Source organism: Neovison vison, chromosome 13, assembly GCF_020171115.1.
Source record: "Neovison vison isolate M4711 chromosome 13, ASM_NN_V1, whole genome shotgun sequence".
NCBI lineage: Eukaryota > Metazoa > Chordata > Mammalia > Carnivora > Mustelidae > Neogale > Neogale vison.
The window spans coordinates 114,596,793-114,615,176 of record NC_058103.1 but is presented as its reverse complement, the minus strand read 5'-3'; the positions used below and the strand labels follow the sequence as shown (position 1 = coordinate 114,615,176).

Here is an 18,384-nt window from a genome sequence, read left to right as displayed (position 1 = left end):
ATTGGATATTGAAGAATTTCCTTATGCTGAGATTGGAAAAAATTTTTAATAATGCATTAGGGTAAGCTAACTGCTATTACTAAATGACCCCCAAATATCAGTGACTCTACACAATAAAATTTTCTTATCAAAGTCCAAAGTAGGGGGTTGGGGTGAATGTGGGCACTCTTCTCAGTGTGGTCATTTGAGACTCAGGATTCTTCATCTAATGGCTCTGTATCCCATAGGACCTTAGAACTTTCCCCTAGATCCTCTCCATTTTCTAGCAGACAAGGAAAGGCAGGTCCCCCATCCTTTTAAGGGGATTTTATTGGTTCCCCTGAAAGGATGTACGTCACCCCTGCCCATATACCACTGCCCAAGGATTCACTTGCATGGTCCCATATAATTAACTTCAAGGAAGGTTGAGAAATACAGTCTAGCTGTGTGCCCAGGAAGTGGAGGAAATGGGTTTGTAAAAAGAGTATTTGGAGACTCCTGGGAAAAAAAAAAGTTACTGTAAAATACATAGTTTGTCAAGTTTAAAAATAAAAATATTTATGTATCTAAATGTTACATATTTATTTTTAAATTTAATTATAAGTACTAAAAATGAAGAAATATGAATATTAGCTCTTGAACACCATTTTCTCAATTATTTTTGTATAAGTTCAAAATATTTAATAGCTCTCATGGCATTTACAGCTCTATACAAATCAGTATTGTTTTCTCAAATGGATCCTGCCTTGATAGTGGAATGTTTTCCTTTCATATGTTCTGGTGAGATTTTTTGCTTTGAATTATTTTCTCTACCGTGAAACTAGATTTTTATGTTTTAGACATGAATTTGCCTTTTGTTCTTGTTACTGAATGGTAATATATGATCTTACTAACGTTCATCAGTAGATCCCTTTGATAAAGTGAGTGAAAAGAGAAAGGATACTTCTTTTTTTCTCCTTGGAAGTTGCCTTGAGAACTTGGTAAAGAAGTAAAAGCAATCATAAACATTTTTTGAAAATTAAATTTGATTAGCACACAGATATAAAATATGGCATTAAAAAATCTTTAGTTTTTTTTTTTTCTAATCTTTTTAACTGAGCTTCTAATTTAAAGTAAGCTCTGTATTCCCTAACTCTGTTTTCTTTCTTCACCACAGTTTCCCTCTATAATTAGTCTCTTCCAACTCAGGCCAGTGAATAACAGCATAAGCTGGCCTATTCTGAACCACACCCCACCAACCATAGCAACTGTCTCACCGCATTGTTTCCCTCTGTTAGCATATACTTTTGAAATAACTACTTTGGGATAGGGAAAAAAAGTATTAATTTTCTTTATAACAGATACAGCAATGTGTAATTGCTATATAAGTGCCATTTAGGGGCTTAATTCTTTATATGGATTGTTTAAATTATTTTATTCTCCCAATCAGCCACTTATCCATAATCTTTTTATCTGCTGGATGCCATCTTTATCATAAGGTAAATTTTCCTAGACTTCTTTCGCTGTTAGCCTTAATTTGCTAATTTGAAAGTTTGTTCCCTGTCTCAGATTTCCTATTCAGCTCAAATGAGGTAATGCACATCAAATTTATTTTTGATGAAAACTATAAATGGAAATTTTGAAGATTAGACAAAAGTCTAATATTTTTGTTCTTTTTATGTATGTATGCCTTTGTATACAATTTTGTATTTTAAGTTTTTTTCTTTTCTTTGTTTTTTTTTTAAAGATTTTATTTATTTGACAGACAGCACAAGCAGGGGGAAAAGCAGAGGAAAAGGGAGAAGCAGACTCCCCAATGAGCAGGAAGCCCGATGTGGGGCTTGATCTCAGGACCCTGAGATCATGACCTGAGTCGCAGGCAGATGCTCCGCCGACTGAGCCTCCCAGTCGCCCTATTTTAAGTTTTTTCATTTGACAATATATTGTACATCCCTTACCATATTTCTGCATGCCTGGCAATACAAGTATCCTTCACATTCCAAATCTGTTTTATCCAGTCTTCAGTTTGGATAGTGAAATTGGTTGTTGAGGGTTCTGCTCTGTTTGAATCGCTTTGGTTCCCCAAGTTTGGAAAGCAAATAGCATGATTGTTAGAAAGTATCTGAAAGTTTATTTAAGTATGTTTGATTTCTGAGTTTAGACTGTGAAATTTTTAGATATCAGGAATTTGAATAACAAGGGATAACTGTATTTCAAAGGGTATTGCACTGAAATGCTACCTATTGTAGTGGTTTCCTTTGGAGAGAACAGAAACCCAACTCAGAGTGGCTCAGGATAAAAATAATTGATTGTCACACTTAACAAGGAAGTTTAGTGGTGGAGTTTATTTGAGGCACAGCTAGATTCAGGAGCCCAAGCAGTATTGATGAGGCTCTGCTCTGTGTATTCGTTCATTTTCTTTTACTGCACAAAGGCTTCTTTGCATTCAGGAAAGATGGTTGTGAAAGGTTCTAGATTTACATCTTTCCAGGTAACCAGCCCAGTAGAAAAGAAAATGCTTCGTTCCTAATAGTTGAAGAAAAAGGCCAGGATGAAATTTCAGTGAGCAACTGCTGTTGCCAGGGGAAATGGAATAAACTGATGAGCTGGGCCTGGCTCACAACTAATACTACCTTCCCCCCTAACTGGGGGATGAGGTCAGTCTATTCAAACTGTGTCAGATGACAAGGGAGGTAGTTCTTCAAAGGCAAACTCATTATTGTACTTTCACTAGAAAAAAGGGCCAGACTAATAAACTGGTTAGCTCTCCATGTACCTGTGTTATAGTGTGTTATAATTTCTTCCACACTTTTTTTTTAGTTGAAATACTAAAAATGTATTTTCTCTCAGCACCCGATTTGACTTTTACTTGGCATTGACCTACTATAGGTAAAATTGGGCTTCTGTATACTATCTAGTGATGGAGATCAGCTGAGGTACACTTTTGTCACATCTTACCCGAAATCTGTTTCTCAACCTTTTTTTTTTTTAAATTCTTGAAGAGATAGAAATAGAGTTTTTTACTTTCTGAGAGAGGCACCTATCCACCTTTGACCTAAATCTCATTTAGTCTTGCTTACCAAAGAACATTTGCTCATCAGATAGACTTTCCATTTTCTTTAGTTTTCAACGTCTGCTTTTCTACTTGAAAATTTATAGCTATTTATAAATATTTGTATTTATATTCTATTAATAGCTATAAAGATGTGCTCCCAAGCCCTCTAATAAATGATTCACTCATACTTTTTTTTTTTTTTGAAGATTTTATTTATTTGAGAGAGAGAGAGAGAGGAGGGAAAAAGAGAGGGAGAGCAAGTAGTAGGGGTAAGAACAGAGCTCCAGGGAGGGACATGCAGACTCTGCTGGACTTGGTTGGAGCCTGATGCAGGCCTTGATCTCATGACCCTAAGATCATGACCTGAGCCAAAATCAGGAGTCAGACACTTAACTGACTGAACCACCCAGATGCCTCTCACTCATACTTCTCCTTTTTTATTTTCTTCATAGCAGATTTGATCATTGTCCACTAGTTCTCTTGCCAGTCTTTTTTTTTTTTTTTTAAAGATTTTATTTATTTATTTGACAGAGAGAGAGATCACAAGTAGGCAGAGAGAGGAAGGGAAGCAGGCTTCCTGCCTAGCAGAGAGCCCGATATGGGGCTCAATCCCAGGACCCTGGGATCATGACCTGAGCTGAAGGCAGAGGCTTTAACCCACTGAGCCACCCAGGTGCCCTTGCAGTCTATCTTGTGCCACTCTTTCCTTAACCTCTTACTTACTTCCTACTTTTGAGAGTCACCAATAATACCTAGAGACTTTTGTCTCAGGTATAAACCTAGACTTACAGTATTAAAGGGTTAAAAGGCACCTAAGAGATATTTAGATATTTAATTCAACTTTCTTTTTTAGTTTTGCTTGGTGTGATTTTGTTTATACCAACTTTTTTTTTCTCTAGCATTTACATGGTATACATAATTTTTTTTATACTTTCAGATCTTGTATCCTCATATTATAGATATGTGTCTGTTGAATACAGCATATAGTGGGATTTTAAAAGTCTGTTGGCAATCTTTTTGTCTTTCAACTGGAGCATTTACATTTAATATAGTTACTGATGTATGCTGACCATTTGTTCCATCTGTTCTCTCTCTAGGACTCTTCCTCCTTTCTTGCCTTCTTTTGAATTGATTATTTTTAAATCATTCCATCTTTTTCACACTGTTAATTGCAGAGTTATACTTTCTCCCATTTTTTTAAGTGGATACCCTAGAATAGGGGTCAGCAACCTTATTTTTTAAAATAAAGATTTTATTATTTATTTGACAGAGAGATCACAAGTAGGCAGAGAGGCAGGCAGAGAGAGGGGAGGAGGCAGGCTCCCTGCTGAGCAGAGAACCCGATGCAGGACTTGATCCCAGGACTCTGAGATCATGACCCGAGCTGAAGGCAGAGGCTTAACCCACTGAGCCACTCAAGCGCCCCAACCTTTTCTTTTAAGGGCAACTTAGTAAACATTTTTGGCTTTGTGCACCATGTGGTTTCTGTCACTGTAGTGCAGAAGCTTCCACAGATAACAGGTAATGATATAAATTACAGATAGAGGATTAGGTAAAGTCATCCATGTAGAAGAGCACTGGGTTGAGACCAGAAACTGGGAGATTTTTTTTTTTTTTTTAAATTTTGGTTTGAAAGTGAGGTGTGGAAAAGGAGCTCTGAGAGTGAGTCAGAAAAGCAGTGAGCCTATCAGGAAGATTACAGTAAAAATAATTGTCATGTGAGGGTAGTTTCAAGAATGATAAGAGGGGTTTCTAGGTCAAATGCTATAGTGTGGCGTAGATCAGGATTCAGAAGAGGCCTTTGGATTTGGCAACTTTAGGGTAATGGGTGACATTTTCAGAGACTATTGGCAGAGCTTGCTGTGTGGGAAGAGTGGTAAAGGAGTGAAAAGTGGAAAGATAAACTGTTGATTCTCAAATACTATTTTTTGGACAAGCAGTAACAGAACTGCATAGATTTCTCAACCTCAGAACCATTATTGGACTTAGAAATGTGTATTTTTAAAACATTGCTCAGATAATTTTATTTTATTTTTATAAGTTTTTATTTATTTATTTGACAGACAGAGATCACAAGTAGGCAGAGAGGCAGGCAGAGAGAGAGAGGAAGAGAAGCGGGCTCCCCGCTGAGCAGAGAGCCTAATGTGGGGCTCAATCCCAGGACCCTGAGACCATGACCTGAGCCAAAGGCAGAGGCTTAACGCACTAAGCCACCCAGGCGCCCCTGCCCAGATGATTTTAATAAACCCTAATGGTTTGCCATCAAGATTATTTGTGAGTGATATCTTGAGGCAACCCCTTTCCCAAATACAAAGCGATGACTGATAATGTAAAAAGAGAAAACCAAATTGACATAAATGGGGCGCAAAACGATAAGCTTTTCTATGTTTCAGAAAAGCAGTAGAACACAAAGTAGTTAGTACAGCTGTGGCTGGGACCCTGAAAGTAAAGCAGCTGAGGTTTGGGTTTCTTTGACGTAATGGGTAGGTGTTGTTGGAATTGGGCTCATTGTTGGAAACCATGGACCAGGATGGATAGGGCTCTTCTGTTAAAAAAGATACTTCTTAAAAAAAAAAAAAAAACCAAAAAAAACCTTCTGAGTTTAGTTCTAGGGCCTGCTCTATTGTACATCTTTAGAAATCAGACTATAATTATGCAATGTATCTACTGGAATAATGCAGGGCCTGTCCTGCTTGGGTGTAAATAGTAGCTTTGCTGGTGACCCCTGCTATCCTCTTATATCTAGGGATTCAGAGGAACACAAATAGCTTTTCAGCTAGGAACCTGCTATTTCAGAGCATATTCTTAATGTTAGTGCAGGACAGATCTTGTGATTTGAGCAGACCAACTGTATGAAAGATTGTATGAGATAACTGGGAATATTGAATCCTGACCAGTAATACTAAAAATTGTTAATTTTAATTTTTTATTTTTATTTATTTATTTATTTTTAAGATTTTATTTTATTTATTTGAGAGAGAGAGACAGTGAGAGAGAGCATGAGTGAGGAGAAGGTCAGAGGGAGAAGCAGACTCCCCATGGAGCTGGGAGCCTGATGTGGGACTCGATCCCGGGACTCCAGGATCACGCCCTGAGCCAGAGGCAGTCGTTTAACCAACTGCGCCACCCAGGCGTCCCAAAATTGTTAATTTTTAAAGGTGTGATTAATGGTATTGTGGTTATGTTTAAAAAAGTAAATAGTAGGTTCTCAGTAAATGTTTGTATGAAAAACAAAATTTCCATTTTCCAGAAAGTACACCTGTAAATCCATATTTTAAAACAAATTAAGCCATCTAATGCTGAAGATAGGAAATAAAATCCGAAGAGCAGCTTGCTCTGGATGACATTAAAATACTAATCTGAAAATACCAAATTTTATATTTAGTAGTTTTAAGGAGATGAGTAATATCCCTTAAATTAAAAGTTACGGCACTTAAGGTAGAAAAAAGATCAGGTAGATATGAAAATGACAAACTTTATAAGTGAAAGCTAGTGTAATTTAAAACAACAGCATGATGTTGATAAATGGGAGGTCAATAGGATGTCTGTTTTCCAGTATCAATCTGTGAAATTAGTGTAGTGTCTATCAAAATGTCAGAAGGTTTTTTCATGGTAGTGGACGTGCTGATCTTAAAATTCTTATGGTAAAAAGTCAAAGTAACATTAAAGAAGAACAAATTGAAGTGATATGCCCTCCAGATATCAGAATTTATTATGGGGTGCCTGGGTAGCTAAGTCCGGTAAGCAGCTGCCTTTGGCTTTGGTCATGGTCCTGGGGTCCTGGGATTGAGCCCTGTTCGGGGCTTCCTGCTCAGTGGGGAGTCTGCTTCTCCCTCTTCCTCTGCTCTGCTCATGTTCTCTCTCACTCTCCCTCTCTCAAATAAATAAATAAAACCTAAAAAAAAAACCCTTATGGAGCTGTAGTAATTAAGATAGGTTCAGGGATGGGCGAGTAGAGTAGTAAAAGAGAATAGGGAACCCAGAACACATAGATATTTATATGGAATTTGCCACGTGACAAAGGTGGCATTATAAATCAGAGGGGAAAGATTGGACTCTTGATTGTGGTGCTGATAAAATTGTTAATCCGAATTGGCATGAAAACAATTAAGAGCCGTATGAAAATAAATTCTGTATGAATTAAATATGTAAATAGAAAAGAACAATTTAGGCCTTTGAGAAGAAAATAACAGGCAGATAACTTTATGTCCGCAGGATGAAGAGGGATTTTTAAAAACTATACCAAGAGATAATGATATGTGGGCATTGGATCCAGACTGCCTGCTTTAGATCTCAGCTCTTTCACATTTTGGTTATGACTTCGGGCAAATTATGTAATCTTTCTATGTTTTCTCATTTGTAATTGAGGATGATGATTATGATTTAAAAAAAGAGAACCCTCAGAGGAATGCCTGGGTGGCTTAGTTGGTTAAGGTGTTCAACTCTTGATTTCGACTCAGGTCATGATCTTGGGGTTGTGGAATTAAGTCTCCTGGTTGGGCTCTGCACTGGGCATGGAGCTTTCTTGGAATTCTCTCTCTCTCTGCCCCCCACCCCACTCACTTGTGCTCTCTCTCTTGCATGCATGTGCTCTCTCAGAACAACAACAAAACAGCCGTCAGAGAGGAATTACAAGAAATTAAACATGTGAAATGCTTAGAAAAATGACTAGTACAAATAAATACATAGAGCTAACTGTAGTTATTGTTACTATAATTTACTAAAAAAGAAATCATAATGTGTAAAGGATTGATAAATTTGTTAAAAATAAAAAGTTCCCTTCAACAAAAGGTATTGTAAACAAAAGAGAAAGCTAAGGCACTGATCAGGAGGAGATATTTGTTATGCATTTAACTGAAAACTGATTAATATCCAGGGTATATGAAAAACTCATTCAAACTGATGAAGAAAAGGTAACTCAAAAACCAGAAATGAAGGGGCATCTGGGTGGCTCAGTGGGTTAAGCCTCTGCCTTTGGCTTGGGTCATGATCTCAGGGTCCTGGGATTGAGCCCCGCATAGGGCTCTCTTCTCAGCCAGGAGCCTGCTTCCCCCTCTCTCTCTGCCTACTTGTGATCTCTGTGTGTCAAATTAATAAATAAAATCTTAAAAAAATAAAAAAAAGCCCAGAAATGAATAAGCAACACAGTGCAAATGACAAATGATAGGATAATTGTTGCACTTGTCACACTAGTAATCAGGGAAATGCAAATGAAAGTAATGAGATACCTTTTGGCACTTAAGGTGGCAGAAACTCAAGTCTGGCTATACCAACTTTTATTGGTAAGGAGGCAGAGAAACATGAGCACTTTCTACGCTGGCTGTCACATAGTCAGTACAACTATTTTGGAGAGTATTTTGTTTATATTGACAATTTCACTCTTAGGTATAAAGCCCAACGAAGGCTTGGAAGAGACATATGAGAACTGCAGCATTGTTTTAATGTGTAATACTGGGAACATTCTAAGTGTTTGCTGGAAGGACAGTAGATTGATAAATTGTGGTATGGTCATACAGTGGTATTAAAAAAAAAACTTAATTTTTTTTTAAAAAAAAAATTTTTTTTTTTAAAGATTTTATTTATTTATTTGACAGAGAGAGATCATAAGCAGGCAGAGAGGCAGGCAGAGAGAGAGAGGAGGAAGCAGGCTCCCTGCTGAGCAGAGAGCCGGATGTGTGCCTCGATCCCAGGACCCTGAGATCACGACCTGAGCCGAAAGCAGCGGCTTAACCCACTGAGCCACCCAGGCGCCCCAAAAAACTTAATTTTTTAAAGCAGTTTTAGGTTAGGGTCACAGCAAATTTGAACGGAAGATCCAGACCTTCTGCCTGCCCCCACATAGGCATAGCCTCCTCCATTATCAACATCCCATCACCCCCACTCTGTGGTACCTTTGTTACAATTAAAGAACCTACATACAATGGCATATTATTTGGCACTTAGTGAACTTTTATGTGCAAAAGACAAGTGAGATGCAGACTAATAAGTATGATATGACACCTTTTTTTTTAAACTTAAAAAAGTGAAACAGTATTTGTTTGTAATAACTTGTGGAGATCCACATATGTAGTAAAAATATAGAAATGTGTTTGGGAATAATATCAAGCTCAGGATAGTGGTAATCTCTTAACTATATCTCTAGTACTTTGTTTATAAACTGATCTGGAGTAATAACAGCAGTTTTCAAACTTGTTGAATTGGGTGGTGGATAGATGACTGCTTTTTTAAAAAAATTAGTTTCAGAGGTAGAATTTAGTGTTTCATTAGTTGCCTAGAACACCCAGTGCTTATTACATCAGGTGCCCTCCTTAATGCTCATCACCCAATTACTGCATCCCTTCTACCCACCTCCCCTCCAGCAAACCTCAGTTTGTTTCCCAGAGTTCAGCATCTCCTATGGTTTGCCTCTCTCTGTTTTCATCTTATTTTTCTTTCCCTTCCCCTTTGTTTATCTCTTTTGTTTCTTAAAATTCTACATATGAGTGAAATCATATGGTATTTGTCTTTCTCCATCTTATTTCACTTAGCATAATGCCCTCTAGTTCCATGGTAAGGTTTCAGTCTTTTTTTTTTTTTTAAGATTTTATTTATTTGAGGGATGCCTGGGTGGTTCACTTGGTTAAGTGGCTGCCGTTAGCTCAGATCATGATCTCTGAGTCCTGGGATCTCAAGTCCCACATTGGGCTCCTTGCTCAGTGGTAAGCCTGCCTCCTGCGGGCCACTCCTCCTGCTTGTGCTTGCTTTCTTTCTGTCAAATAAGTAAATAAAATCTTAAAAAAAAGATTTTATTTATTTGAGAGAGAGGGCATGAGCAGGAGGAGGGGTTGGGGGAGAAGGTCAAGTAGACTCCCCACTGAGCAGGGAGCCTGACTCAGCCCTATCCCAGGACTGTGTGTGTGTGTGTGTGTGTACACCACATTGGAGGATAACACATCTTCTTTATTCATCTGTTGATGGATATTGGGGCTCTTCCATATTTTAGCTATAGTGGACATTGCTTCTATATGCATTGGGGTGCATGTGCCCCTTCAAATCGCTATATTTGTATACTTTGGATAAATACCTAGTAGTGCAATTGCTGGATTGTAGAGTAGCTCTATTTTTAACTTCTTGAGGAACCTCCATACTGTTTTCTAGAGTGGCTATACCAGTTTGCATTCCCACCAATAGTGTATGAGGGCTCTCCTTTCTCTGTATGCTCGCCAAAATTTTTTCCTGAGTGTTAATTTTAGTCATTCTGATTGTGTTGATGTGAGATGGTATCTCATTGTGGTTTTGATTTGTATTTCCTTGATGTCAAGTGATGCTGAGAATTTTTTCATGCGTGTGACTACTTTTTATATATTCTGTAATATTCTGTGTTTGAAAGATCATCTAGGAAAAAGGTAAAGTTTCTTCATTTGAGGATGCAGTAATATGCAGTAATATGAGAGAGAAGTAACTGAAGTTACTTTTAGAAAATAACATGGCATCTTTGTATGTCAAAGGGTGAAATAAATTAAAAAGGGAAAGAGTGATAACACAGGAGGATGATTTTTTGTTGGGGCAAGTTACTGATGGAGATGATAAGAAATAGATTTTATTAGCCCTGAAAAGATGTGGAATATGTGTCTTATGTAAACTGGAATAGGAAAGCAGAGATGAGATGCAAATAGAAATACATTTTGGATTGGAAAAGGCGCTATTTTCTCAGCGAGTTATCGAAGTTGAAATCATTCTCGGGTTGTTACATATGTGGGGTTTGAGAAGATTGGAAGAATATGCAGAATATTTGTAAGGAATGAAATAAGGTCAGATAAAAAATTAGCCTTGAAGGAAAGGGAAGGTTGAATAAAATTTATAGTATTTTGTTGTATAATTTTACCAGCTTTGTTTGGCAAGCCAGTGGCAGGATCTTATTGTTGACTGCCTTACTTCACCACTTAGGGGTGGTGGAAAGTCAGAGCCCAAAAGTCCTTGAAAATATTATCCGTAATAGGTTTCTCTTACTATTCTCTTAGTTATAATTTTTCAAACAGTTTTTCATATGTTTATTGGCCATTTATATATATTTTTAAACTTTTTAATTTTTTTATTAATATATAATATATTATTAGCCCCAGGGGTACAGCTCTGTGAATCGCCAGGTTTACACACTTCACAGCACTCACCATAGCACATACCTTCCCCAATGTCCATAACCCAACCACCCTCTCCCGACCCCCCCACCCCCAGCAACCCTCAGTTTGTTTTGTGAGATTAAGAGTCTCTTATGGTTTGTCTCCCTCCCGATCCCATTTTGTTTTATTTTTTCTTTTACTACCCTCCAAATCCCCTAGGTTGCCTCTCAACTTCCTCATATCAGGGTGTTATAATTTTATCTAGTTTTTCTGTTTATTTGATCTTCTTATTTTTTTAAGTTTTTATTTAAAACTAAAGTTAGTTAACATACAGTGCAGAATTTGTTTCAGGTGTAGATTTTAGTGATTCAGCACTTATATACCACACTCAGTGTTCATCACAAGTGTGCTCCTTAATTCCTGTCAACTGCATAACCTATCCCCCCCCCCACCTCTGGTAACCATCATTTTGTTCTCTACAGTTAAGAGTGTATTTCTTGGTTTGCCTCTCTTTCCCGCCTCCATGTTCATTTGTTTTCAGTTTCTTGAATTCCACATGAGTGAAATCATAGTATTTGTTTTTCTCTGACTAGCTTCTTTCACTTAGCCTAATACTCCTGGTTCTGGGACGCCTCTGTGGCTCAGTTGTTAAGCATCTGCCTTTGACTCAGGTCATGATCCCAGGGTCCGGGGATCAAACCCTGCATCGGGTTCCCTGCTTAGGAAGCCTGCTTCTCCCTCTCCCACTCCCCCTGCTTGTGTTCCTTCTCTTGCTGTCTCTCTCTGTGTCAAACAAATTAAAAAATCTTAAAAAAAAATTACTTTCTAGCTCTGTCCATGTTGTTGTAAATGGCAAGATTTCACTTCTTTTTTTTCCTTAAAGATTTATTTATTTTAGAGAGCATGCATGAGTGGGGGGAGGAGCAGAGAGACAGAGAGAATCTTAAATAGACTTCCTGCTGAGCAGGGAGACAGATTTGGGGCTCGATCTCAGGACCCTGGGATCATGACCAGAGCCAAAATCAGGAGTTGGACACTAAACCTATTGAGCCACCCAGGTGGCCCAAGATTTCATTCTTTTTTATGGCCGAGTAATATTCCATTATATATAATGGAATATTAATGTCAACCTTTTTTATCCATTCATCAGTTGGTGGACATTTGGGTTCTTTACATAATTTGGCTCTTGTTGATAATGCTGCTGTAAATATTGGGGTGCATGTATCCCTTTGATTAGTATTTTTGTATCCTTGGGTAAATATCTAGTAGTGCTGGATCATAGGGTAGTTCTATTTTTTAAAAAAATTTTTTAGAAGGTTTTATTTATTTATTTGACAGAGAGAGATCACAAATAGGCAGAAAGGCAGGCAAAGAGAGAGGGGGAGGCAGGCTTTTTGAGAAACTTCCATACTGTTTTCCAGAGTGGCTGCTCCAGTTTTCATTCCCACCAATAGTGTAATAGGGTTCCTCTTTCTCTGCATCCTTGCCAGCACCTCTTGTTTCCTGTGTTGTTAATTTCATCTTCTCACTGTTTTAATTTCACAAAAATTTGGCTTCACTGGTGGCATTCTTTCTTGTTTTTGCTTTATCCGTAAGAACTTTGGGTGCAGGGTGATTATATTTGCCTGATTTTTCTGTCCATTTTAATTCAGCTTTGTTGAGCTTCCTTCAAATATAAAAAAAGAACTTGATTCCAATCTCAGGTACTTTAGAAACATTTGAGATAGTAGAGGATAAAATAATTTTTTATTGGTACTCTGCATTTTAAATTATTAGTATAATAAAACTTGGAAAAAAAATCTTTGGCAAGTTGCTATTTTAGAGACTGTCCAGATTAGGTTGATAAAATGTAATATTATGTGGTCTTGATGAGACTGTTTTCAAGACTGTTTCTAGACTAAGAGTTAGGGTTTTATGTTCTAAATGATGTAATGAAATGATTTAAGCCTTTCCTGAGCATCAGAAAGTGAAGATTGTGTAGTATGATTTCTAAATGTTTCACACTTTTTATGTTCCAGTTCTTTTGCCACGAAAATGGTTTGCACAGTCTTGAACACATACTATCCATGCTGATGGGACAGAGTCCAATATGAATATAAATGATGGAGGAAGACGACGCTTTGAGGATAATGAACATACATTACGTATATATCCTGGGACAATTTCAGAAGGGACTATCTACTGTCCAATTCCTGCCAGAAAAAACTCCACAGCTGCTGAGGTGATTGACTCTCTTATAAACAGACTTCATCTTGACAAAACAAAATGTTACGTTCTTGCAGAAGTAAAGGAATTTGGTGGAGAAGAATGGATACTCAATCCAACAGACTGTCCAGTTCAGCGAATGATGTTGTGGCCTCGGATGGCTCTGGAAAATCGCCTGAGTGGAGAGGACTATCGCTTTCTTCTGAGAGAAAAAAACCTTGATGGATCAATCCATTATGGTAGTCTGCAGTCATGGCTACGGGTGACAGAAGAACGCCGCAGGATGATGGAACGGGGTTTTCTTCCACAGCCTCAACAGAAAGACTTTGATGATTTATGTAGCTTACCTGATTTGAATGAGAAAACTCTTTTAGAAAACCTACGAAATCGCTTTAAGCATGAAAAAATTTACACCTACGTTGGCAGTATTCTAATAGTTATTAACCCATTCAAGTTTCTTCCTATTTATAATCCCAAATATGTCAAAATGTATGATAACCACCAATTGGGAAAACTGGAGCCCCATATTTATGCTGTGGCTGATGTAGCTTATCATGCCATGCTTCAGCGCAAAAAGAATCAGTGCATCGTGATTTCAGGAGAGAGTGGTTCTGGAAAGACTCAAAGCACAAACTTTCTTATTCACCACCTTACTGCTCTCAGTCAGAAGGGATTTGCCAGTGGAGTGGAACAAATTATTCTTGGAGCTGGACCAGTGCTTGAGGTAAGTGAGTAGAAATACTTTTCTTACTCTTACATGTTTATAAGATATAAACTGATATACTCTGACATGTTTATCTTTCAAAAGTAAATAAAAATTTGGTAGATATGAGAAAATGAAACTAGAAGTATAGATATAATTTTTAGTTACCAAGGAAAAATGGAAGATGGAAAGCAAAAAAGGCAGTGTGGAAGTTTAAAGGGTGAGACAGTGGCAGTATTTTTTTCAAAGGTGTTTTTGGGTCATAGTGATGAAGAAGGAGATGATTGGAGTCATAGGTATCCTCCTGTAAAGGGAAATAGCAGGGGCAGGATTTCTGTCTGTAATTGGGTTGTGGAATTAGGTGGTTGGGAAAAATATTCTTATCAGTATATTTGTATCCTTGTAACTTTAACATGTGTGCCTGATATCGAATTCTAAACGTTCAGTTTGAAAAATGTAAAGAATATGGGAAAAAATTTAGTTCTATAATATTTTAGATGTAATATTACCAAAGGTAGAAAGGAAAGAAATACCATTTTTGTTTTAGAGATGAAAGGAAAAGGTAATACTACATTTTAAAAAACGATTTTATAGGGGAGAGAGAGAGTGCATGTGTGAATGGGAGGAGAGGCAGAGGGAGAGGGGCCAGGAGACTCCCCACTAAGCGGGGAGCCTGAAGTGGGGCTCAATACCAGGATCCTGAGATCATGACCTGAGCTGAAGTCAGACGCTTACCCAACTGAGCCACCCACACGCTTCAGATTATTTTTTAAAAGGGATTTTGTAGGGCTTAATTGAGATACACTAAACCGCACATATTGAAAATGTACAATTTGATAAAATTTGACATATATATATATACTAATTAAACCATCACAACTACAATCAAGATACTGAATATACCCATTATCCCTAAAGTTTCCTCATATCTCTTTGTAATTCTCTTACCTTTACCAGCTCAGTCATCTATGAGAAACCACATACTTTTTTTTTTTTTAAGATATTATTTACTTATTTGACAGATAGCACAAGTAGGCAGAGCAGCAGGCAGAGGGAGAGGGAGAAGCAGGCTCCCTGCTGAGCAGGGAGCCGGACATGGGGCTCGGTCCCAGGACCCTGGAATCATGACCTGAGCTGAAGGCAGCTGCTTAATCGACTGAACCACCCAGGTGCCCCAAGAAGCCACTTACTTTGTCATGATAGATTAGTTTGTATTTTCTACAAACTAATTTTTATATAAATGGAATCATGTATTTTGTACTCTTTTATGTTTGACTTCTCTTGGTATAATTATTTCAGTATTCATCCATGTTGTATATGTCAGTAATTTATTCCTTTTGCTAAGGTAGAATTCCACTCTCTGGGTATATACCACACTTCATTTATCCATTTATCACCTGCTAATGGATATTTAGATTGTTGTTAGTTTTTGTCTGTTAGACATAAAACTCTGTCTTTGTGTGGACATACACTTTCTTACGGGTAAATACCTAGGAGTGGAATAACTACTTCATATGATAGGGTAATGCTTAACTTTTTAAGAAACTGCCAAACTTTTCCAGAGTGATTGTATCTACCATTTTATATTCTCACCCAGCAATGTGTGTCAGTTCTAGTTACTTCACATCCTTGCTAACCCTTGATAGAGTCATTCCTTTAAATTTTAGTCATTCACATACATATATAGTGGTATCTCATTGAGGACTTATTTATTTATTTATTTATTTATTTATTTATTATTGTGTTATGATAGTTACCATACAGTACATAATTCGTTTTTGATGTAGTGTTCCATGATTCATTGTTTGTGTATAACACCCAGTACTCCATGCAATCCGTGCCCTCCTTAATACTGATCACCATGCTCAGTCATTCCCCCCACCCCCACTCCCTTCTAAAACTCTTCGTTTGTTTCCTGGGGTCCATAGTCTCTCATGGTTTGTCTCGCATTCCAATTTCTCCCTCTTTATTTTTCCCTACTCCTCAGGTCCTCCATGCTATTCCTTATGTTCCACAAACAAGTGAAACCATTTGATAATTGACTTTCTCTGTTTGAATTATTTCACTTAGCATAATGTCCTCCAGTCCCATCCAAGTTGATTAAAGTTGGGTATTCATCCTTTCTGATGGCTGAGTTAATGTTCCATTGTGTATATGGACCACATTTTCTTCATCCATTCATCTGTTGAAGGGCTTCTTGGCTCTTTCCATATTTTGGCTATTGTGGACATTGCTGCTATGAACACTGGGATGCAAATGGCTGTTCTTTTAGCTACATCTGTATCTTTGGGATAAATACCCAGTAGTGCAATTGCTGGGTCATAGGGTAGCTCTATTTTTAACTTTTTGAGGAACCTCCACACTGTTTTCTAAAATGGCTACTCCAATTTGCATTCCCACCAACAGTGTAAGAGGTATCCCCTTTCTCTACTTCTCCAGCATTTGTTGTTTGTTGCCGTGTCAATTTTGCCATTCTAACTGGCGTAAGGTGGTATCTCAGTGTAGTTTTGATTTGAATTTCCCTGATGCCGAGTGATGTAGAGCACTTTTTCACGTGTTTGTTAGCCATTTGTATATTTTCTTTGGAGAAGTGTCTGCTCATGTCTTCTGCCCATTTTTTGACTTGATTATCTGTTTTTTGGGTGTTGAGTTGGGGAAGGTTTTTTTTTTTTTTTTTTTTTTTTAAGATTTTGTTTATTTATTTGACAGAGATCACGAGTAGGCAGAGAGGGGGAAGCAGGCTCCCACTGAGCAGAGAGCCCGATGCAGGGTTCGATCCCAGGACCCTGAGATCATGATGTGAGCCAAAGGCAGAGGCTTAACCCACTGAGCCACCCAGGTGCCCCAAGAAGTTCTTTATAGATCTTAGATATCAACCCTTTGTCTGTATGGTCATTTGCGAATATCTTCTCCCTTTCGGGGTTGCCTCTTTGTTTTGTTGACTGTTTTCTTTGCTGTGCAGAAGTTTTTTATCTTGATGAAGTCCAAAAGTTCATTTTCGCTTTTGTTTCCCTTGCCTCTGGAGACATGTCTTGAAAAAAGTTTCTGTGGCTGATGTCAAAGAGGTTACTGCCTATGTTCTCCTTTAGGATTTTGATGGTTCCTATCTCACATTGAGGTCATTCATCCATTTTGAGTTTATCTTGTGTGTAGTAAAAGAGAATGGTCCAGTTTCATTCTTCTGTATATAGCTGTCCATTTTTCTCAGCACCATTAATTGAAGAGACGTCTTTCTTCCATTGGATATTTTTTTCCTGCTTTGTTGAAGATTAGTTGACCATAGAGTTGAGGGCCCATATCTGGGCTGTCTATTCTGTTCCATTGATATATATGTCTGTTTTTGTGCCAGTACCATGCTGTCTTGGTGATCACAGGTTTGTTATATAGCTTGAAGTCAGGCAACTTGATTCCCCCAGCTTTGTTTTTCTTTTTTAACATTTCCTTTGCAATTTGGGATCTTTTCTGGTTCCATACAAATTTTAGGATTGTTTGTTCCAGCATTTTGGAAAATGCCATTGGTATTACTTTGCATTTTATTTTTATTTTTATTTTTTTTTTATATATATTTTTTAAAGATTTTATTTATTTATTTGACAGAGAGAGATCACAAGTAGGCAGAGAGGCAGGCAGAGAGAGAGGAGGAAGCAGGCTCCCCGCTGAGCAGAGAGCCCGATGCGGGACTCGATCCCAGGACCCTGAGATCATGACCCGAGCCGAAGGCAGCGGCCTAACCCACTGAGCCACCCAGGCGCCCCTACTTTGCATTTTATAATGACTAATGCTATAAGCATATTTTCATGTGTTTATTTGGCCTCTATATATTTTCTTTGGTGAAATGTTTGTCAAAATTTATTGTCCCAATTTTTTACTGGGTTTTCTTTCAGTGTTTTGAAAGTTTTTTGTGTAGTGGGTACAAGTCCTTTATCACATATATGTTTGCCCACATTTTCTCCCAGATTTAACTACCTCTTTTTTTTTTTTTAAAATATAGTTGACAATATGTTATTTTAGTTTCGGGTGTACAACTTAGTGATTCCAAATGTTTTTAATATTGTGCTGTGTTTACCATAAGTGTATCATCTATCCTGATGCATTGCTATTACAATATCATTAACTATATTCCTTATGCTATGCCTTTTATTCCCATAGTTTGTTCATTCCGTAAGTGGAAGCCTGTATCTCTCACTTGCTTCACCCATTAGGCCCAACCTTCCTCCCCTACCTCTCTGGCAACTATCAGTTTGTTCTCTGTTTATAGTTTAGGTTCTGCTTTTCGTTTCTTCTTTTTTCCCCCCTAGATTCTTATGAGTGAAATCATATGGTATTTTTCTTTCTCAATCTGACTTATTTCACTTAGTGTAATA

The 18,384-nt window shown here is 37.7% G+C and overlaps 1 protein-coding gene across 7 annotated transcripts in view; it reads left to right on the top strand.

Annotated features, from left to right (window-relative positions):
* MYO9A (myosin IXA) overlaps positions 1-18,384 on the top strand; it is a 321,690-nt gene that overhangs the window by 62,670 nt on the left and 240,636 nt on the right. For all 7 annotated transcript variants that reach the window (XM_044231266.1, XM_044231267.1, XM_044231269.1 and 4 more), the window contains exon 2: positions 13,131-14,041. In XM_044231266.1, the coding sequence (XP_044087201.1) occupies positions 13,202-14,041 (840 nt within the window). In that variant the 5' untranslated portion in view covers positions 13,131-13,201. The remainder of the gene's footprint in view (positions 1-13,130; positions 14,042-18,384) is intronic.